Source organism: Talpa europaea, assembly GCF_964194135.1.
Source record: "Talpa europaea genome assembly, chromosome: 1".
Classification (NCBI taxonomy): Eukaryota; Metazoa; Chordata; class Mammalia; order Eulipotyphla; family Talpidae; genus Talpa; species Talpa europaea.
Genome location: NC_140073.1, coordinates 1,330,612 through 1,353,050, shown reverse-complemented (window position 1 = coordinate 1,353,050; position 22,439 = coordinate 1,330,612). Strand labels below are relative to the sequence as shown.

At 64.9% G+C, this 22,439-nt stretch overlaps 1 protein-coding gene across 1 annotated transcript; it reads left to right on the top strand.

Moving 5' to 3' along the window:
• Window positions 1-18,721: 18,721 nt before the first annotated feature.
• LOC311181917 (mas-related G-protein coupled receptor member X1-like) lies at window positions 18,722-19,795 on the top strand (the record flags this gene model as incomplete). Its single annotated transcript, XM_084250393.1, has 1 exon — window positions 18,722-19,795. The coding sequence occupies one exon, from the start codon at window positions 18,722-18,724 to the stop codon at window positions 19,793-19,795; it is 1,074 nt and encodes a 357-aa protein (XP_084106519.1).
• Between the last annotated feature and the right edge of the window lie 2,644 nt (window positions 19,796-22,439).

Here is a 22,439-nt window from a genome sequence, read left to right as displayed (position 1 = left end):
GGCCCAGGGCCGGGCGGAAGGAGGGGTGCAGACCCGGGGAGAGGAGACGCCCTCGTGGCAGCGTGGGGGGCAGGGCAGAGCCGCAGTTTCAGGGAGACAAGGGAGGGCGCTGGCATTACTCAGTGGACGGTTCAGCAAAGCAAAGTGTTTGCAAGAACGGACCCCCTAAGAGGAGGTGAGGCCCTGACCACGGCGTGGGCCGGGGTGGGGGGACGGCTGGGCCCGAAGAGGACAGTGAACAGGACGCGCGGGGCGGTCACCCGCCGGCTCGTGGCTTCACCGGGAAAGAGGAAAAGATTGTCGTGTGTTTGGAAAGGACCGTCCGCGGCGGCACAGGGGGGCGCTGGCGGGACAGCAGGCCCCGGGCGGGAGGGAGACCAGCCTCGGCCGGGCCTCCCGGGGCCCCGGGACCACGCGCGGCGCCAGCCCTTCTTGGCTCCAGAGCTGAGTTTTCCCGCCACCGCGGCGGCCGCTCAAGTCGCTTCCTCCTGTGGCCGATCCTGACGGACTCCTGCAGGGACCCGTGACCGCGGCCTCGGCAGCGCAGCCCGACAGAGACCCGGAGCCCTGACGGCAGCTCAGGGCGGACCTGCCGAACGCGCACTCTGGCCTTCTCATGGACGCATGAGCGCGCGGCGGCGGGGGCGCGGGCCGGGCCCAGGAGATAGATGGGGGGATCCGCAACTGTGCTCCGGCAGCAGGGCTGCGGGGGACACGAGCCCGCGGACCGGCTGTTCCTCATCTGCCCGACGGCCGGTGGTGGGATGGGACCCAGGCCCGACTCCCGGCCACGCTCCCGTCTTATCCCCCAGCGTCCGCCGGTCAGTGTCTGGGGCGTGAGGCCACATCAGGCAACGGCCCCCGGGGGTCCCGGCCCTGCCTCGTGACGGGCCCAATGTCCGGGGCCATCCGGCTTCCTGCTCCCGCCGAATTTGAAAGCAGCCTGTAGGGCCTGGGGTCGTGCGTTCCTCTCGGGCGGGTGACTGATCGGGCTGAGTGGACCTTGACGGGGGCCGGGCTGCCGGAACCAAGCTGGGCCGGGCAGGCCGTCGACGTCTGCTGACCCACACTTCAGTAACGCCTCTGTGGAGGGAGAGCCGGCAGAGCAAGGTGGGGCCGGCGGGCCACGCTGAGGCCTGCAGGTGCCGGGGGGCGGTCACCCACCTGAAGTGGGCGCCTTCATACAAGTATCTGAGGAAAGAAGTCTCTTGACCCAAGGACAATGGGGGATCTCAGAGGCCCCCTGAGTGTCTCCTCAGAGTCAGTCTCTCTCCTCAGAAGAAAGAGCCGTGGAGCGAAGCCGGCTCCTCGCAGGGGCGTGACCTTGTTGGCCGTGATCTTGAGACGCTGCAACCAAATTCCCTGTCAACCCCCTTGAGTGAGCCCCAGTCAGACCCTCAGTCACAAACAACGAAGCACTTGGACCTTCGGGCCACGCGCCTGCTTCTGCTTGTTCTGGAAAGGTCGCCTCCCCCCAGAGCAGTTCATGGAGAGACGTTTCGCAGGGACGCTTCAATCATGGCTCTGAGCTGGATGACGAGCCTGAGAAGCGAGGGGTGACGTGGATTCTGTTTAATGGGGAAACTGGATTCAAGCCAGACAAGCATCCATCGGGGCCTGGGTGGACCCGGGGCGGGGGGCGGGGGGCCACCGTCCTGCATGCTCAGGTGAATGTGGCTGCATTTTCCTTTTTCCTCTGCGGGGGAAGGCGTCCTCCGTCGGGGCAGCAGTCATCTGGCAGAAACCCACTCTGTGGGCCCACCAGTGGGGCGCTCGCCTTTCTTCCTGCCGGTGCCCGCAGAAGCAGAACTCACACCAGCCGGGCGCCTTCTCTCCTGCCGGTTCCTGGCGTGAGTTCAGGAAGACGCCCGCCCCGCAGCGCGGGCTCTGCCCCATGGGCCGACGCCAAAGCCCACGGCCCCCACGGCCGAGCGGCAAAGCCTGGGCGCGGGACCATCCCCTTGACGGCTGGGGTGCTGCACCCCACCAGGAAAGGCAGGAGGGCGCTTCCTGCCAGGTCCACGAACCTCGGGTCACCGGGGGTCCTCGAGGAGACGAAATTGACCCAAACCAGCAGCGGTGGGGGCTTTCGGAGGGGACAGCTGGGCAACCAGGGCTGACACTGTGGCTCTGGACGAGGCCAAGCGGATCAGAAGGCCGTGGCCGCCACCGCTGGACGCAGCCGGGGTCCGAGAGGGTGCGTGCTGGGACACGGTGTGGTCTGCGCAGGAGACGGGAGGGCGAGTGCCAGCCGCCTCCTGGCCTGGGGTCTGGCGTCCCTTCTCCACCTGTCACTGGCCCATCTGACCCACGGGCCCCACCGGGGACGGCTCAGAGGCGGCTCTTGTCTTCTCTTGGGTCTCGCAGAACCCGGGCTTTTCCGGACCAGCGTGCGTGCTCGGCTGTGCCTGCGGCTCTCCGGCCCTCACTGCCCCAGGGACATCGGCAGGGTTTAAACTGCCCACGGGGGACCCATCAGACTTCCCCTGTGCCCCCCTGCCGGGGACCAGCCTCCGGCAAAATGTCCTGTCAGGGGTTCCTGAAAGGATGAGACGGCCTCGGCGACCTGTAAGGGGCGGAAACTTAAGGGCTGAAGGGAAGGGGATGAGGTAGTGAGGAGACACCAACCCTTGTATGAGGTGCAAGTATCTTCTGCCGAGAGACTCAGCAGGTCTTTATTTATTCATTTTTAGTAAAAAAAAAAATACATTGTCATGTGTAAAGCAGAAACAATGAGTGTATTTTATTCCCATGGACTAGGGACTCCTACGGGTCCCAGCTAGACGGTGGCCTTCAAGGTTAATAGATAAAAAAAACAGACCTAACACTAAAACTTATTTTTTTAGCTAGACAATGACCTAAGACAGTGGGGAGCCCCAGTGCACCCCATCAGCTAAAGCCTCAGCATGGAGAGACTCTTCTACTCACATGGCCTCAGCCGGAGACCAGCAGCTGCTCAGCTGTCAGAACTTTTTCTACCTACAAACTTCTTAACACAGTCAACTTCATTTAAAAACTTTCCTAAGAAACTTCTAAATAAAAAGGAACTTCTAAAAAAGCAAAAGAAGGACTTACTATAATAGTTGTGCTGGTTTGCTTGTCAGATATGCACAATAAATCATCTCCCATTGTCAAGTGGGCCAAATTGTTTAGTAACTAATGTCTGAACAGGTAACTTTCCGTGCCAATTGCTTGCAGTCTGCTGATACATATAATTTATAGACTAATGTACTTTTTGGGAAATTTTGTCTCTCTTTATGACCAAGAACAAAAAATGAAGGAATGTTCGATCTTCAGCCCCACGGTGTGAGGCCCTTTAGCTTCGCTGCTTGCCAGTGTCTTATCTGGCTGGGGCATCAAGGCCTCCTGCAGCACCCCCCCAACTCCGCTCGATTGAAGGCCTGTGGGACCCGGGCAGAGCCGCCAGAGCAGCCGCCGCTGCTGGAGATGCTCACGGACACGCATCTTAACTCTGACAGTGCCGCGGAGTTGGGGTCACACGGATGACGGGGCTGCAGTGCCGGGGGGAACAGCCGTCAGCAGAATCCAGTCCCTGCATGGGGTTGGCTTGGCACCGACCTCTGGACAGTGATGCAGGCCGGTGCTGTGCACACCCGGGCACACCCGCCGCGCACACCCACACACACCTCCACACCCCCCGCACACACCTACACACACCCGCTCACACGCGCACTCCAGGAGCAGAGACGTTTTACTCCCGGCAGCTAAGGAAACACTTCACTTGCTGGAAAGGAGCAGACGCCCGCGAAGCAGGCCCACGTCCGCTCGCTGAGCACCAAGCCGGCCCCCGAGGAGCGGTGACGCGAGAGCAGGCGCAGGCGGGCACAGGGCCAGAGCAGGTCCCTGAGTCCACTCACCAGGGCCCAGTGGACACAGCAGGCAGACGGACAGACAGAGGGACGCGGGGCTGAGGCCCGTGCCAGGCGCCGAGAGACCCGTCTGAGCAGACCAGGACCTGCGAGATAGTCAGATAACAGCCGGGAGGAAGCTTCTAGAAGGAAGATCGATGGGGGTTAAAGAAATGACCCTGGGAGCAGTTTGCTTCAGAGACAAATGAGAAGTTTTACTCTTTTCTTTTTTTAAAGATTTATTTATTTATTTCTACACGCACTGGGCACAGTCAGAAGCACGGGAGGGTGAGAGAATTCACCAGAGCCAGAGCGGGGAGCAGAGCAGGCAGAAGGACCGAAGGACACTGCTGAGGGGAGCAGCGGGCGGCAGGAGAGGTCTGCGCGCCATGTGGGACCCTCGCCAGCTGCCGGGGATTGAACCCGCGCTGCAGAGTCTGCGGGCAGCTTCACAGCCCAGCGCTCAACTGCTGCGCCACTGGGGAGGCCCAGTTTTACTCGTTTTTACACCGAAGTTTTTTTTTTAAGATTTGTTTATGCATCCAAGAGCTGGGGACAGGCCAGAGGCAGGGGAGGGTGAGAGGACTCACCGGAGACAGAGGGGGGAGCAGAACGGGCGGACTGACTGAAACGCACTGCAGAGGGGAGCAGCGGGGAGACAGGAGAGTCTGCTGCCCCTTGTGGTTTCTCTGGCCGGCCGGGGGTCAAACTCGTGCTGCAGAGGCCACGGATGGCCACATAGTGCGGTGCTTAACCCCTTGCGTCACCAGGGATTCCCGTACACCCGCGTTTTATTCTCCCCAAGAATTTTTGCAAAATGCCCCAGATGACAGATCTCTAAACACTGTAAGTCCACAGACAAGATCTTGGGGCTCAGGGAGACACCTCGGTTTCTCTGGAGACGGAGGTGCTGCTCTGCTCAGTCCCCTCCTCCTCATCCCTCAGCGCCCTCTGGAGCACGTCTCGGAGGGGGGCCCTGCCCTTGCGCCGCCCGTGGCTCCCCACGAAGAAGTAAATGACGGGGTTCACCAGGCAGTTCAGGGCGGAGAGGAGGTGGCAGACGGGCAGCAGGATGTAACCGTAGGGCATGGATGGGGAGAGGGCGTGGATCATGTAGACCACTCCGTAGGGCAGCCCGAGCAGCAGGAAGGCCAGGACGCTGAGCAGGAGGGTCACGTAGAGCCGGGTGGGCCGGCGCCTCCAGGGGCCGCACTGGACGCGGACGAGCAGCGTCAGGCCCGACGCGCACAGCCCCAGGAAGGTGACGGCCGACGCCCCGTAACAGATGAGCGAGATCTCCCTACATGAGAACCCAACGTCGTCGTCACACAGGACCCCCAGGACCCCCAGGCCCAGGGACAGCGCCCAGATGAGGCCGCACACCACGGGGGAGAGGCGGGCGGGCCGGCGGCACCGGTGCCAGAGGGGCCAGAGGACGGAGACGCAGCGCTCGGCGCTGACGGCCACCAGCAGGCTCAGCCCGGCCAGGTACGAAGGGACGAGCACCCCCCTCAGCAGGGGGTCCAGCAGGCGCTCGTGGCAACCCGCCAGGAAAAGCGAGAGCTGCGCGCACAGACCCGCGAGGAAGGCGGCGTCGGCGCAGGCCAGGTGGAGGATGTAGACGGAGAAGGGGGTCCTCTTCCCGCGGAAGCCCAGCAGCCAGATGACGGCCCCGTCCCCCGCCAGGCCGCACAGGCCCACCAGGAGGGTCAGCAGGGAGACCGCGTTGTATTGAAGGGCAATGAACGGCAAAATCTCCACGCGGGTGCCGTTCACCGTTTTATTTTCCAATTTTAGTATTTCTGGCAAAGAGAGTATCGGGTAGGAGAGTTGAGGCGTATCAGGTTGTCCCCTGGGCTGAAGCCCAGACCCATCACCTGAGCCTGATGACCAGGTCCCCAGGGTGGGAGGGACCCCCAGGCTGGGGTCTGAGGGCTCAGCCGCCATCGCTGGCCCTGGGCAGGCTCACCCTGTGGATGGAGAGAGGGGAGGGGCCAGTGCCTCTGAGGTCAGGGTGCTGTCCCTGCCCCGACTCCAGCTGCAGACCCCTCACGACACTCGGGGCCTGGACGGGGGGAGCTGTGGGGGGACCTGAGAACCTGCCATCCTCCCAGACGCAGCCCCTGCAGCTGGGCTGTCCCGACCAGGGTCCAGTCTCTCCTGAGCCCCGGAGAGGTCCTGCCCCGTCTCCCCAGGGCCCGGACAGAGCCTGGGCCGGCGCCCCTCACTGGCTGCACCAGGCTGGGTCCCGCGGTCCCGGGGTCAAGTCTCCCTCGGCTCGGCTCCTCCACACGCCTCTTCCCTGCAGGCTCCTGTACATTTTTGATCAATATAAAAATATTAAAAACTGAAAGAACATTTAATAAAAAGTGAGTATTAATAAGATCATAATCTGGACACAGAAATGTCGCTCATGTCTGTGCGTCTTACCTGTTCATTACGATTAAACTGAGCATCAGAGCTGCCGCGTTGCTCCAGCACAGTCCCACGGACACACACCCGCCCCCACACCCCCATAATGACTCCCGAGTGTGAGATTTCCACGGGTACCAGGGCAAGACTGGGTGCTCCCTCTCGCACCCTGATCCAGTCCTCTCAGGTAGTACATGGAACATCTTAGTCCTCTCCCTGGTATGTCTTCATTGAAGAATTAGACTTAATTGCTTTGATTCAATTCCTCGATCACTGACCGTCACCCCCGTAGAACCCGGGCCCAGAGGGGTTTGTGCGACACTGTCCCTCCAGGAGGCCAGGCGTGGGCACCTGGGGGTGCGGCTGTTGGGGAGGACACAACCCACCCCACTGGGCCCCGGGTCTGAGCATCAGCACAGCGGGCACTAGCTCGAGTCCAGCATCTGTTCCGGACACTCGTCCTGGAAATGACCCCAGCATCACCGTGACCCCATCTCTGTCCCAGATGCCACCTGTGTCCTGTGTCATCCCTGGGGTCCCTCTGCGGCCCCCCTGGCCCGTGGTCTTCTTAACCCCGGCTCCTCTCACAGCTCATTGCCCCTAGGTGATTCCTGGGGAGCCCACCTCTGACCTGCACTCTGTGGGCCCCCACTACAGAGCCGCAGGGTCCGCTTCTGGGGGCTCCCCAGGCCGTCGTCGGAGATGCGGGTCCTCTGCCCAGCCTCCGCCGGCCCCTCGGGCGCCCCTTCTCTGTCCCCTCTGGAATTCTATTTATGATTCCAGCTGGGACGGCGCGCTGAGGCCCGCACAGAATTACTGCTCCCGGTCCTGTTGAAAAGATGAGCTTGAGATCTCGGCGCGAGACGCAGCGCACCTGTGAGCGGATGTGTCGCGTGCACGTCCATTCGACCGCAAATTAATTTACAAATTTATCACCAAAACCAGCACGGTAAAGCTTTGACATTTTCACACCCGCTATTTCCTTCGATGCCTCATCCATTCGCAAAGTAGGGGGCCGGAGTGGACCCCAGCACCACTGGGAAGGGGCGATGCCGGGGATGGGGGCTACGACCGCCCAGGGCTGCAGCCCCCTCCGAGCTCTCGCTGCCCCGGGTCTGGCCCGGCTGTGCTGACCTTCCTTAGATGCTGACACTGACCCACAGACGTCACTTTGAGGTGAAACTTTGAGGTGAAAAACTGTTTCTGTCACAAGTCAGCGACCGACCTGAGGAGCCGGCCTCGGGCCCTGCGCCCCCATCCTGGAAGGGGCAGCCTCTGCACGTGGGCCCTTTAGGGGCACCACATGCACCGCCGTCCCCCCTCACCAGTACCCGCGGGGCCAGGCTCCCCAGCGCAGCAGCCGCAGACCAGCTGCCCCCCACACTCCACCCGGTCCACGGGCTCCCGCACCGCTGGGCCCGGCTCTGCAGTGGACGCGGCATCCGCGCTGGTTCCTGGCTGCAGGCCGCGGGCCCTTCCCCGCTGGGCTCCCTGAGGCCATTGCCGAGGGCCCGCTGGGCGCTGGCCCCGGCCTGCTGTGACCCATCGCCGCTGGGCTCAGCTGGGCCGGGGGAACCGAAACACTGCCTGGCCGACCCAGCACGTTCGCAGGTGGATGGTCCGGCGGGGGGCCCCGTGGGCGCAGGCACGGTCTCCGCGGCCTCCCCTGCGCCCCCGCCCCGACAGCCTGGCCAGCCGTGTCCCCGCGCCCCGGAGCCCACTGGCCGCTTGGGGTCTGACGAGAAACACCTGCATTTGGGGACACTCGTGATTCCATTACAGCCGTGTCCTGAGGGGAGAGAGTGAGGCCTCCCTCACAGGCCCCCTGCGCCCCCCACGGGCACAGGCCCCGGGGTCCTCACTCCTCGAGCCGGGGCCCCAGATCCCCAATCCCGGGACTCCAGGGGACCCCGGAGCCTCAGGCTGACGTGGCCGCTCTGCGGGGACAGCGCACAGGCCCAGGGCGTGGAGGCTGCTGCCCCCCGGCCGGCTGCCCTGCCTGTGCCCTCCCTCCGCACTGGGCGGGACAGCGCTGCCCTCCTGGCGGGGTTGAGGCCGCCCTCTTCCCGGGGTCAGCGCTGCCCTCCTGGCAGGGTCCGAGCTGCCCTCCTCTGGGTCCCGGCAGCTGCACTCCCTGCCCCCCACTGCCACGCCTGGAGCCAGGGACGCCCGGGTAGGAGGAGGAGCCCTAGAGGATGGGGTTCCCAGCACCAACCCCCGCGCCTGCCCACAACAGTCTCTGAGAACATCGGGGCGGAGGCTTTGCTCACCCGGCGACGGGCGTGCAAGAGGAAGTAGCGCCCCGCACGCCCGCGTGAGCACCCTCCCTGCGGACAGGCCTCTGGGCCCAGCTCCAGCCCCGGGCACTGTGTGTGCGTGTGCGTGCATGTGTGTGCGTGGGCGCGTGTGTGCGTGTGCGGAGGGGGGAGAATTTTGGATGACACGTGTGAGTGTACTCTAAGTGCAATGCATGTGTTCTGCGTTTACATGGCCACATCCCTGTCATTCTATCGTCCATGTTGTCATGTGTCCACCCGCCCCCTCCACCCACCCCACCCTTCACCAGCCTCCACCCACCCTCCACCCACCCACCTGTCACCCACCACCCACCCTTCACCCACCACCCACTTACCCTCCACCTACCCACCCTCCACCCACCCCCCCCATCCTTTACCACCCTCCACCCACCCACCCACCACCCACCCTCCACCCACCACCCTCCAGGTGTATTGAAGGAAGTGGCTCTCGCGATTGCAGGGGTGAGCCACGGCCCAGGGAAGAGCCAGTGCTGGGCTCAAGTTCAGCTCCCGAAGGAAGAGGCGCGTCTTGGCTGGGGCCGTCCGTCTCTTTCCACTGAGGCTCTAAGGGCCGGGGTGAGGCCCCCCCTTAGTGATCTGGTGGTCTAGGCCCCTGCCCACCTCGACCTGTGGCTGAGAATGACGGGAACCTCTAAAGTGTGTTTGCACAGACAGGCCCCGAGGGCCGTGGGGAGTGTGAGCGAGGCCGCGGTCGCGCCGTGCAGGCTCTTTAAGGACCGGGCAGCGGGGCTCGCCTGGGCCATAGTCAGAGAGAGGAAACCACTCCCCGGAGGGCTGCTCGCGGCAGCGAACACCAGCAGCCAGGAGACCGGAAAGACGGAGTCTCCATCAGCAGGCAGGGGAGGGAGAACGCCCAGGACAACACAGGCCCTGCACCCACGGGGCGCCCTGCCCTTTGGGGCAGCTGGGATGGGCCTGAGGATGGGGAGCGGGTTTCGGGAAGGAGGGGCCGGTCAGGTCAGAGCAGAGGGGACGCGGCCATGGCCTCTACCTGGTCGCCTCAGTGCCGGCACCCTGAGGCGGGGCCTGGGGCGTCTCCGGGGCTGGCGGGTCGCGGGCTGAGTCCACCGCGGGCTCGGAGGGGCCTCCAGCTGCTCCCCGGGGTCGGTGCTGCCTGCGGGCCGAGGACCCGGTTCTGGGCGGGGCAGGGACCTCCTGCTCTTATGCTCCTCGTCACGTGTCTACGCGGGAGCCCCCGGGCCCCTGGGAGCTGAGCTGTGCCGTCCTGGTCTTTTCTAGAAGATTCTCAGTGGAGAGTGCACTCGCCGCACCCCTAATTATAAGAAACCACAGAGTAGAGATCAGATACTCAGAGATGAATCTTCATTTATTTGTAATTAAACCACGTCAAGATACCAGAAATGAAATACGTTGTCTGTCACGGACGGGCTGAGATATCTGGCTCTCTCCATGATCCCATGATCAACACGAGCTAATCCTCTTTGTCCAAGTAGGAGCAGGGACGCGGGAGGGCTGAGCCAGTAGCTGAGCTGGAGCCGGGGCCAGAGAAGGACCCTGAGCTGTGGGAAGAGACCTCGGGGTTGGGGTGAGTCAGTGTGTGACCTCTGGGGCGTGACCTCTGTGCGTCCTCCTGCTCCTCGGGATGTCCTCTCAGAGACGCCGCCCGTCCTGCCGGTTCGCACCTGCTGGTCGGGACGGCCTGTCCCTGGGGCCTCCTAGTCCCGGGTCCGGCAGCTGCAGGAAGATGCTCCCGGGCAGCTGCGGGGGCCGGAGTGGCAGGCAGGGGCTCAGACATCGGCCCGTCTGTGTGGTTACTGGAAAGGTCCTGCCCTTTGACACTGGCCCGGCAAGCAGCAAAGGCCTGGAGGTGCCTCCTCCCACGGGTGGACGATCCCTTGGGGTGTCAGGGGCTGACCCCGAGGGCATGGCCTGAGCCCCTGGAAACAGTGGATTGCAGGTTCCTCCCGTGAGGTCAGTCAGACTCCATGAAAATCTCTCTCTATATTACCACTTGTGGGGTGTGGGGGGCTCCACCATCACCCCGGGAGCAGGATTTGATCGTTGCTGGAAGCGGTGCCGCTGTGTGTTCCCTGGGCCTCGGCCGGGCCCTCGGTGGGCACTGGAGGGCAGGCTGCACAGGGAGCTCGTGAGGAATGTGGGCCCCGTGCCAGACGGGCGACTGCGGGTGTTTCCGCACCTCTGTGGGGGAGGGCCTGGTGCTGTGCGTGGGGCGGGCTGGGTACTTTGGGGACAAGGCGTGGCGCAAGCGGTCCTCTCCGAGTCCGCTGTCCCTTCCTGACATCACAGCGGTCCTGAGTATCTGCTGGGCCTGGCGCCGGCCCCCGGAGCCCGGCCCCGTGGAGCCAGCGTGAGCACAGAGCAGTGGGAGGCTCGGCCTGCCGCACTCAGGCCCCCAAGGGCGGCGCCTGCCCCCTCCTGTCGCCCCTGCGAGCACTCACGGGACGGCGCAGCCTAGGCCAGCTCAGTCCTGAGCCAGCCGCAGCAGCCCCTGCCTGACCGGTGCCGTCCCCGCCTGACCTGTGCCGTTCCAGGCATCGTGGACACGGCCAGTCCCCGGTCGCCGGCATCTGGGGGCATCTGTGTTTCGGCAGCCGAGGCCAAAGCTAATAATAAATTCATGCAAAGTTGTTAAAGACTGTCCTGAAACCCAGGCCGGAGGGGCTGGCGGAAATCTGAGCGGCCTCCTGTCCATTGCTGGACGCTGCTCTGGGGTCACACGTCCCACAAGTTGGCCAGCTGAGTGGCTCCCTTGGGCTCCCTTGGGTTGTCCGCAGGAGGGCCTCCGAGGCCTGCTGGACACAGAGGGGGCGGGCGGTGCCCAGGATTCCTCACTCTCCTCGTGCAGACTTTGGGCTCAGTGTGAAAGGAATGAGCAAGGCTGTGGACTCCGCCATCGCCGCCCCGGCGGTGAGGAGAAGAAATGCCCAGTCCTGTCCCTCCTTCGCGGCCCGAGAACCTGCTGCTTCCCCTGAAATCCCTCTTCCCTACCCTCATCCCTGCTCACTTAGGGTTCCTGCCTCAGTGACGCCCTGGGTGCCCCGGCCCCAGCCCCTGCCCTCTGTTCTGCCAAGGGGGTGCTGCCGGGTCCCTGCCCTCCCCGAGAGCTGCCCTGATCGCCCCCCCACGTGCTGTCCGGTGACCGTCCCCACAGCACCAGCCCGGGCAGGGGTCTCTGTGCAGCCCCCGGCCCTCCCGAGAGCAGCCGCCCCGGGGATGAGGCGGCGCCCGCACATCGCGTGGTCTCCTCGCCGGCACGCAGCGGGCCTTGAAACCTGCTTTTCAAAGTTAATCTCTGCCTGTCTGCGCCGAAGCGAGGAGGCAGCGGGAGCCCCTGACTGCAGCTGCACTCCCCGCGGAGCGCCTTCCGCCCAGTGACGACCAGTGAGGCTCAACCGTGCAGACCCCGGCGGCCCAGGCTGCCCTGGGGGGCTTGGCCAGAGCACCAATGTGCAGCGTCTCCACACACTAGTGGTGCCCAGGGATGAGCCCTGTGGGGGCAGGGGCAGCCCCCAACCCTACCTCCCCTCATGTCCATACTGCGGCCTCCTCTGCAAAGCCCTGGGAGGGACGGGGGCTCCCCAGGAACACAAGAGTGAGAGGCGCTCTCTGCCCTCGGCTGCAGGTCTGTCCCGGGGGAGGGGGCGGCCGGCCCAGCGGCCCCCACTCTGCTGAGCGTCCAGGCCTGTCCTCCCCGGCTCCTCACTGACCAGCAGGCTGGAGGCTCCTTCCTGGCGGGGCGTTAATGGGCCATTACGGGGCGCAGCTCTCTGGGGGAGACCATCCTGGAAACACTGGTCACTCCCTCTGCTCTGAGCCCCGGGGGACAGGGATGCTCCGTGCTCAGCTCCTGCGCCTCAGGGTGTGTTTGGTGTCAGGTGTTTCTGTCTCGGGGTGAGCGTGAGGGGGGTCCTGCCAGAAGTAATGACGCTGCCTCTGGCCACGACGCCTGACCTGCTCACTGCTAGTCACGGCGTATCTAATGCAGACACATCTTCAGAAGGAAAAAAGGAAATAACATCTAAACATGCCGCAGAGCCCCAGTGTCCATCAGCGCAGCCCTGACCATCAGGCCCCGCGGCTCCTTCCCGGGAGGGGCAGTAATGGGCCATTATGGGGCGGGCGCCGCTAGCCAGGGGAGACGGTCTGGAGACTCTGGTCACTCCGGCTCTCTGAACACCCAGGAAGCACTTTCTCAGATGTTTGTGCATTTCTCAAGCGTGTGCCCCTGAGGCTGTGGATGGAGACTCAGGCGCGTTTGGTGTTAGGTGACCAGTGTCCCCAGCTGAGCCCGGCGGGGGATCCGGGTACAGAGCGATTTTGATATTGGTGGTGATGATACTTGGTTCTTCTCCTCAGCTGCTCGTGACCCTGTCCAATAAAAACCTTCATCAAAAAGAAAAAAATGGAAATAAAATCTAACCAAGCCCAGAGCCCGTGACTGTGACGATGCATGAAGCTGGCAGATGCACCCCGGGCGGCCCGGGCTGGGGCGTCCCCCTGACACTGGGGGTCACGGGTCCCCGCTCTGACGGGCACATCCTGAACTTGAGCCCAGGACGACCTGGGGCTGCTGCAGACGTTCCTGGGAGGGCGGAGTGACGGGGCCTGGGGTCGAGTCGCCTCAACACAGACTCACTGGGGTGGAAACGCTGACACTGGAGCGTTTCCCTGCCCGGCGCGGAGACGAGGGGCTGGGGCTGAAAGTGAGGGGCACGAAGGTCAGAGTCCCGGGATCTGCTTCAAGCACAGCCGTCTCACCTGCAGGCCAGGCGGGTGCAGACACCTGCTCCGACCTGTCGCTCCCCACAGCTGCTGGACCCAGGACTAGGAGGCCCCAGGGACAGGCCGTCCCGACCAGCAGGTGCGAACCAGCAGGACAGGAGGCGTCTCTGAGAGGACATCCCGAGGGCAGGAGGACACACAGGGTCACGCGCCCCAGACGTCACGCGCTGACTCACCCCGACCCCGAGGTCTCTTCCCACAGCTCAGGGTCCTTCTCTGGCCCCGGCTCCAGCTCAGCTACCGGCTCAGAAGCCCCCTCGGGCACCGCCTGATGGGCACAGCTGCCCAGAGGACACACAGGGACAGGCCGGGGAGGAAGAGCCTCTGCTGGGGAGAAAGAGCAGAGGGAGGGAACGGCTGGGGCTCTCAGACCTGCCCAAGGCTGACGGGGTGCAGGCGGGAAGGGGGAGGCTCCTGGGGGAAGCCCCAGGGAGGCCGCTGCATGGGCAGGGGCAGCGCGTGCAAAGGCCCTGAGGCAGGGGCCCGAGTGTGGGGCCCGGAGCCCAGGAGAGCAGCCAGGAGCTGAGAGCAGGTCCCGGGCGGACAGGCTCTGCCCTCCCGCGTCCCTCTCCTTCCTGCCCACGGGGTCCCGCCGAGGGGTCAACACAAATTGGAAAGACAGATATTTCAGCAGCCTTGAATCTCAGCCATTCTTTTCTTCAAAAGATTGAAGATTTTATTAGACATCAACTCAGATTCCTCTCCGGCTACCTGAGCAACGTGCTGTGGTTTCAGACAGTTAGGGGCTTGGCGGTGCACGTCCACCGAGGTGCCTCCGGAGACCAGCTCCCAGGGGCCCAGGGCTCCCGCGTAGACACGTGACGAGGAGCATAAGAGCAGGAGGTCCCTGCCCCGCCCAGAACCGGGTCCTGGGCCCGCAGGCAGCACCGACCCCGGGGAGCAGCTGGAGGCCCCTCCGAGCCCGCGGTGGACTCAGCCCGCGACCCGCCAGCCCCGGAGACGCCCCAGGCCCCGCCTCAGGGTGCCGGCTCTGAGGCGACCAGGTGAAAGGCCATGGCCGTGTCCCCTCTGCTCTGACCTGACCGGCCCCTCCTTCCCGAAGGCCCCCCACCCTCACTCTGCAGGCTGGGTCTGAGGGGGTCCTTTCCTCTCGCCCCGCTGCTGTGGCTGCTCCAGGGCCCAGGGAGGAGGGTTGGGTTTGTTTGTCCCCTGGACATGGACAGGAGGGCTCTGGGGACAGAGGCAGGGACCCCACAAACTCTGAGGGTCGTGGGGGACTCAAGGGCTCCCCTAAGCACTGGGCTCCAGCACTTTCTCTCCCCCTTGGCTTCTTACCCGTCCTGAGAGCAACCCATGGACACAGAGGTGGGCTGGGAAGGGGTTAACTTGGGGTGTCCCAGTGGCTTCCCCAGAAAGGAAATGACATACATGCCAGGTGGCTGTCAGGGGAGCGGGGGTTGGAGACCACAGGTCAGGGAACTCTTAAGCCCCCCAGAGGTGACACAGGGCACAAGTGGTATCCAGGACATGGGGTCTCACGATGCTGAGGTCATTTCCAGGGCGAGTGCCCAGAACAGATGCTGGACTCGAGCTAGTGCCCCCTGAGCTGATGCTCAGACACAAGGCCCAGTGGGGTGAGATTCGTCCCCTCAAAACAGGCCCACCCCAGATGCCCTCGCCTGGGCTCGTGGAGGGACAGTGTCACACAAACTCCTCTGAGCCCCCGAGTCTGCAGGTTCCAGACAGAGCCCGTGGACTGAGGGACTGTCAACCCACGACCATCCCCTTTTCTGGGCCACGTCCTGCTCCCTGCTCTGGGAGGCTCCAGGTCACGGAGCTGAGGGCCCCTACCAGCTGAGCGGCAGCAAGGGGGGCCTTGACCTGGGCGGGAACGTCCTCAGAGGTCCAGGCCGCAGCCGCCCTGGGCCGCCGTGGGGTCGCAGCGCAGCTCTGGGGGCGCAGCACAGCTCTGCTCTCCGCTCTCCGGCCGCGGCGTTCCCGTCCCCCCCGCGCAGCGCAGGACGAAGTTGCCCCGGAGCCTCCGGGCGACCCGGGCCTTTATCTTTCCTCGCGCCCCCCACGGACACTCGGGTGCAGAAATCCTTCCTGCTGTGCGTCGTCCTGGTCTCCCCGTCCCGGCCTCGAAGCTTCTCTCCTTCCAAACTCTTCCTTTTCTCGCCGAGAAATAATAATTGAAATTCATCCTTTATTCACCTGCTCTTGATCTCTCATGTCACACGGCAGCGACGATGGCGACGTCCCCGCTGCCACGATGGACAGTCCTGGGTCTCACCTGTACCGCCCAGGGTCCCGCCCCCCCGTACCCCACAACCTCCCCGAAACACGGCCCCCGTCGTCTGATCCCCGGGGTCTTCCCGCTGAGGGGCGTCTGCTCCTCTGTCCCGATGCCGGCCCCGCACGGGCACGACCGTCCGCGGCTCTCTCTGTCCGCGTCCCCCACGGCGCTGCGCTCCCTCCCGGGGGTCCCTCCCCGCGGGCACCTGGGCAGGGGCGCCTTCTCCCGGCCGAGCCGTGCTCCCGGGGTTGTGGCCCGCACCCCGACCTGGAAAGGCCCGCGGGCCGAGCCGTGGCTGAGCCAGAGGGCCGCGCCGGAGACAGGCGTCGCCCCAGCAGCGTGCCCAGCTGTCCGGAGTGTCAGGACAGGGTCCCCAGGCGACAGGGCGGACCTGGGAGGACCCGGTGTTGGTGGGGGTGGGGCAGGAGCAGCCCCCTGGGCCTCACGTCCCCTCATGCTCCCCTCATTTCCCCGCTGCAAAGCGCTGAGGGCACGGGGGCTCCCCGGGAACACAGGCGGGAGAGGCGCTCTCTGCCCTCGGCTGCAGGTCTGTCCCGGAGGAGGGGGCGGCCGGCCCAGGGGCCCCCACTCTGCTCAGCGTCCAGGTCTGTCCTGCCCGGCTCCTCACTGACCATCAGGCCGCCGGCTCCTTCCCGGCGGGGCAGGCATGGGCCACCGCGGGGCGGGCGCCGCTCTCGGGGGGACACCGTCCTGGAAACACTGGTCCCTCCCGCTGCTCTGAGCCCCGGGTCGGGGATGCTCCGCGCTCAGCTCCTGCGCCTCCGCGGCCTCCGGTGAGACTCGAGGGGCTCCGGGCGTGGGGTGTCTGCCCCGCGGCTCAGGTGCCCGCAGCGCTCTTCAGGGTGACGCGTGATTCGCTGCCCACTGTGGGGACCCAGGAACTCCGGGCGCTCGGCACATGCAGGGGCCTCGCTGCCCTCGCCCTCGCCTCGGCCCGCGGGAGAATGTTCTCGGCCCCTCCTGGAACTCAGGCCTCTCCGGGGTCCGGGCCCCCCCCCCCGGGGACACGTTTCCCTGCTCCAGCCCACGTGGGGCCACGGAGGACCGAGAGAGGAGCGGGCGCCTGGGGCGGGTCCGGCGCTTCCCTCGCCCCCGCCACGCTAAGTCACCCGCCCGATGGACAGCCCGAGAGCTCCCCGGGTGGAGACGGCCAGGAGTGGGCAGAGGTTTCCCAGCTCGGGGGGGCCGTGCCCACGCGGGGAAGTGGCTGCGAAACTTGAGTGCAGACGCCATCCCGGCACCTGAGGCCGCGCTGCGGTTTCAAGCAATTACGGCCAGGGGGAGGGCGCTGTCCCCTGAGAAGCTTCCAGAGAAGACCAGTTCGGCACAGCTCAGCTCCCAGGGGCCCAGGGCTCCCGCGTAGACACGTGACGAGGAGCATAAGAGCAGGAGGTCCCTGCCCCGCCCAGAACGGGGTCCTGGGCCCGCAGGCAGCACCGACCCGGGGAGCAGCTGGAGGCCCCTCCGAGCCCACGGTGGACTCAGCCCGCGACCCGCCAGCCCCGGAGACGCCCCAGGCCCCGCCTCAGGGTGCCGGCTCTGAGGCGACCAGGTGAGAGGCCATGGCCGTGTCCCCTCTGCTCTGACCTGACCGGCCCCTCCTTCCCGAAGGCCCCCCACCCTCACTCTGCAGGCTGGGTCTGAGGGTGTCCTTTCCTCTAGCCCCGCTGCTGTGGCTGCTCCAGGGCCGGGAGGAGGGTCGGGTTTTTTTGCCCCCTGGACATGGACAGGAGGGCTCTGGGGACAGAGGCAGGGACCCCACAACCTCTGAGGGTCGTGGGGACTCCAAAGGCTCCCCCTATGCACTGGACTCCAACACTTTCTCTCCCCCTTGGCTTCTTAACCGTCCTGAGAGCAACCCGTGGACACAGAGGTGGGCTGGGAAGGGGTTAACTTGGGGTGTCCCAGTGGCTTCCCCAGAAAGGAAATGACATACATCAGGTCACTGTGAGGGGAACAAGGAGGCGTGGAGACAGGGTTCGGGGAACCCCAGAGGCCCCCCAGAGGTGACGCAGGCCAGGGGGCATCTGGGACAAGGTGGGCTCAAGGTGAGGCTGAGGTCATTTGCAGGGCGAGTGCCCAGGACAGATGCTGGACTCGAGCTCGTGCCCCCTGAGCTGATGCTCGGACACGGAGCCGAGTCGGGTGGGATTCGTGCCCCCAAACAGCCTCACCCCAGATCCCTCGTCCAGCCTCCCAGAGGGACGGTGTCACCCGGACCCCCTCCGGGCCCAGGCGGCTGCGCGGGTGCCAGTGCTCGTGGGGCTGAGGCACGTCAGAATCAATGGAGTATTAACAGGCAGTGTTTTTCCGAGACGCTGCCGGCAAAGGACCCAACAGTGGCCGTTCGGAGCGGCCCCCTCGGCTAGCAAGGCTGGCGTCACCGGGACCCGACGCCGGCCGGGGACACCGGGCGCTTCCATGCATTCAGAGATGAGGCTGGGGATGCGTGAGTGTGTGAGCGTGTGGGTGTGAATGCGTGAGTGTGTGAGTGTGAGTGTGTGAGTGTGTGAGTGTGAGTGTGTGGGTGTGTGGGTGTGGGTGTGCCTGTGCACCTGAGCCTGGTGTGCTGAGACCCCTGGTGTGAACACCCCACACTGGTCTCACGACAGCAACACACTCAGGCTTTTGTCGCTGTGCTGAGACAGATGTCACCGTGTCCGCAGCTCTCACGGTGTTTAATGCGCTGTCCCTTGTCACCTGCTGTCACGCCCACAGGACCCTGCAGGGCAGAGGCGTGTGGAGGAGCCGAGCCGAGGGAGACCTGACCCCGGGACCGCGGGACCCAGCCTGGGGGGCCAGTGAGAGGCGCCGGCCCAGGCTCTGTCCGGCCCTGGGGAGACGGGGCAGGACTTCTCGGGGACTCAGGAGAGACTGGACCCTGGTCGGGACGGCCCAGCTATAGGGCCTGTGGCTTAGTGGACGGCAGGTCCTGGGGTCCCCCATCGGCTCCTCTGGTCCTGACCCCGAGTGTCTTGGGGGTCTGCTGCTGGAGTCGGGGCAGAGACGCTCCCCTGACTTCAGAGGCACTGGCCCCTCCCCTCTCTCCATCCACAGGGTGAGCCTGCCCAGGGCCAGCGATGGCGGCTGAGCCCTCAGACCCCAGCCTGGGGGTCCCTCCCACCCTGGGGACCTTCTCTCCAGGCTCAGGTGATGGGTCTGGGCTTCAGCCCAGGGGACAACCTGATACGCCTCAACTCTCCTACCCGATACTCTCTTTGCCAGAAATACTAAAATTGGAAAATAAAACGGTGAACGGCACCCGCGTGGAGATTTTGCCGTTCATTGCCCTTCAATACAACGCGGTCTCCCTGCTGACCCTCCCGGTGGGCCTGTGCGGCCTGGCGGGGGACGGGGCCGTCATCTGGCTGCTGGGCTTCCGCGGGAAGAGGACCCCCTTCTCCGTCTACATCCTCCACCTGGCCTGCGCCGACGCCGCCTTCCTCGCGGGTCTGTGCGCGCAGCTCTCGCTTTTCCTGGCGGGTTGCCACGAGCGCCTGCTGGACCCCCTGCTGAGGGCGGTGCTCGTCCCTTCCTACCTGGCCGGGCTGAGCCTGCTGGTGGCCGTCAGCGCCGAGCGCTGCGTCTCCGTGCTCTGGCCCCTCTGGCACCGGTGCCGCCGGCCCGCCCGCCTCTCCTCCGTGGTGTGCGGCCTCATCTGGGCGCTGTCCCTGGGCCTGGGGGTCCTGGGGGTCCTGTGTGACGACGACGTTGGGTTCTCATGTAGGGAGATCTCGCTCATCTATTACGGGGCGTCGGCCGTCACCTTCCTGGGGCTGTGCGCGTCGGGCCTGACGCTGCTCGTCCGCGTCCAGTGCGGCCCCTGGAGGCGCCGGCCCACCCGGCTCTACGTGACCCTCCTGCTCAGCGTCCTGGCCTTCCTGCTGCTCGGGCTGCCCTACGGAGTGGTCTACATGATCCACGCCCTCTCCCCATCCATGCCCTACGGTTACATCCTGCTGCCCGTCTGCCACCTCCTCTCCGCCCTGAACTGCCTGGTGAACCCCGTCATTTACTTCTTCGTGGGGAGCCACGGGCGGCGCAAGGGCAGGGCCCCCCTCCGAGACGTGCTCCAGAGGGCGCTGAGGGATGAGGAGGAGGGGACTGAGCAGAGCAGCACCTCCGTCTCCAGAGAAACCGAGGTGTCCCCCTGAGCCCCAAGATCTTGTCTGTGGACGTACAGTGTTTAGAGATCTGTCATCTGGGGCATTTTGCAAAAGTTCTTGGGGAGAATAAAACTCGGGTGTACAGGCCTCCCTGGTGACGCAAGGGGTTGAGCACCGCACTAGGTGGCCATCCGCGGCCTCTGCAGCATGAGTTTGATCCCCGGCCGCCAGAGAAACCACAGGGGGCAGCAGACCCCTCCTGTCTCCCCGCTGCTCCCCTCAGCAGTGTGTTTCAGTCCGTCTGCCCGTTCTGCTCCCCCCTCTGTCTCCGGTGAGTCCTCTCACCCTCCCCTGCCTCTGGCCTGCCCCCAGCTCTTGGATGCATAAATAAATCTTAAAAAAAAAAAAAAAACACTTCGGTGTAAAAATGATTAAAACTGGGCCTCCCCAGTGGCACAGCAGTTGAGCGCTGGGCAGTGAAGCTGCCAGGAGCCTCTACAGGGCCAGTTCGATCCCCGGCATCTGGCGAGGGTCCCTCATGGCGCGCAGACCTCTCCTGCCGCCCGCTGCTCCCCTCAGCAGTGTCCTTCGGTCCTTCTGCCTGCTCTGCTCCCCGCTCTGGCTCTGGTGAATCCTCTCACCCTCCCGCACTTCAGACTGTGCCCAGTGCTTGTATAAATAAATAAATCTTTAAAAAAAATGAGTAAGACTCCTCATTTGTCTCTGAAGCAAACTGCTCCCAGGGTCATTTCTTTAACCCCCATCGATCTTCCTTCTAGAAGCTTCCTCCTGCGGACGGCCCGTGCTGGGCAGGGGGAGAGCCCAGGTTCGGGACAGGCCCTCTGGTCAGCTCTGCCTCTCGCTGGGAACTGGCCACCAACATCGAGTTTGTAGCCGACTCGCAAAGGAAAGCGGCCGCGTGCCCCGCGGTCCTCCCGTGCGTCTGCAGAGCCGTCTCCCGAGGGCCTGACGCCCGCGCTCCCTGAACGCTCTGGGCCGCGGCCGGGAGCTGCAGGGCCTCGCCAGGAAAGGCCAGGGAGCCGGTGCCGAGAGTTCAGACCAAGGCCTCCCCCGCTGCCTCTGGGCATCCCCACGCTCTGCTGGGGCCGGAGACCCCTCCCGGGCTCTGCAGGCTGAGGAGGGCACAGATCGGGCAGCGCGGCGGCGGGCGGGTGGCGTGTCCTTCAGCAGAGGGTGTGAGCGGATAAGGGCCAGCAATTGCCAGAGAGGCCCGGCAGAGGCAGGGCAAGGAAAGGACGTGATGACGCTCGCCTGGCCCACCTGGCCCACCTGGGCACCTGACCGAAGGGTGTTTTGCAGCCAGGGGTGGGCCAGGCCCCTTGCAGGTGGATGATGGGGTCTCTGTGGGGGAGGTGCCCCGATCTGGGCCGCAGAGCTCAATCGCATTTCAGAGATCAGACAGCTGGATGCCAGAAGCTTCAGCTCTGCACCTTCTCCTCCGACTCTGGGGCTCGGCCAGCAGCCCCCGGGCCTGGAGCTGGTACGGAAGCCCCTCCTGCAGGGGGGCACCCAGAGCACTCCTGTCCCCTGCCCGGCAGTGGCCCGGTCCTGGGGAGAAGCAACATCAGCCCCAAGGGGAGCCGCTGTCCCCTGGCAAAGGGACCCACCAGATGCGGAGGCCCCAAATAGACGGGGCAGATTTCAGGACCCCTGTTCCTCAGCATCACGGCCGCAGGGGACCACACCTGCCAGGGGCTGACAGGGTCCAGCAAGTGGACACAGACCTCGCCCTGCTCCTCCCCAGGGCAACTTCCTGCAGTCCCTGAGGGCTCCCGGCTGAGTGCTGGGCGAGGCCGCTGTCCTCTCCCTCATTTTCTGCCTCAGGGTCCATTAGACGCATCCCTGATGCTCCCTCCCGGGAGGGGCAGTAATGGGCTGGTACGGGGCGGGCGCCTCTCCGCAGGGAGACGATTCTGGAAACACGGCCGCCCCCGCTGCTCCTAACACCTGAGCAGGTCTTGGTTCAGGGGTTGTGCATCGGCTCCCGCGGGGTCTCCTGAGAGGCGCCAGAGGGGGATTCAGGCTGGTCTGGGGTGAGGTGTCAGGGTCTCCGGGGGAGTGTGACGGGGGATTCGTGCGTCATGTTGGTGTTTGCAGGAATTGTGCTTGATTCTCCTCATTTCCACTCATGATCGCGTAAAAGGAGGAGACTGTTAAAAGGAAAGGAAATGGAAATAAAATCTAACCAAGCCCAGAGCCCGTGACGTGACGATGCATGAAGCTGGCAGACGCACCCCGGGCGGCCCGGGCTGGGGTGTCCCCCCCACACCGGGGGTCACGGGTCCCCACTCTGATGGGCACACCCTGAGCTTGAGCCCAGGACGACCCGGGGCTGCTGCAGATGTTCCTGGGAGGGCGGAGAGCAGGGCCTGGGGTGGAATCCATCCCGACATGCAGGTGCTATGAGCAGGACGGGCGGCGACTCTGAGAGGACATCACGAGGGCAGGAGGCCGCACAGAGGTCACGCCCCAGAGGTCATGCGCTGACTCACCCTGACCCGGAGGTCTCTTCTCACAGCTCAGGGTCCTTCTCTGGCCCCGGCTCCAGCTCAGCTACCGGCTCAGAAGCCCCCTCGGGCACCGCCTGATGGGCACAGCCGCCCGGAGGACACACGGGGACAGGCCGGGGAGGAGGAGCCTCTGCTGGGAAGAAAGAGCAGAGGGAGGAAGC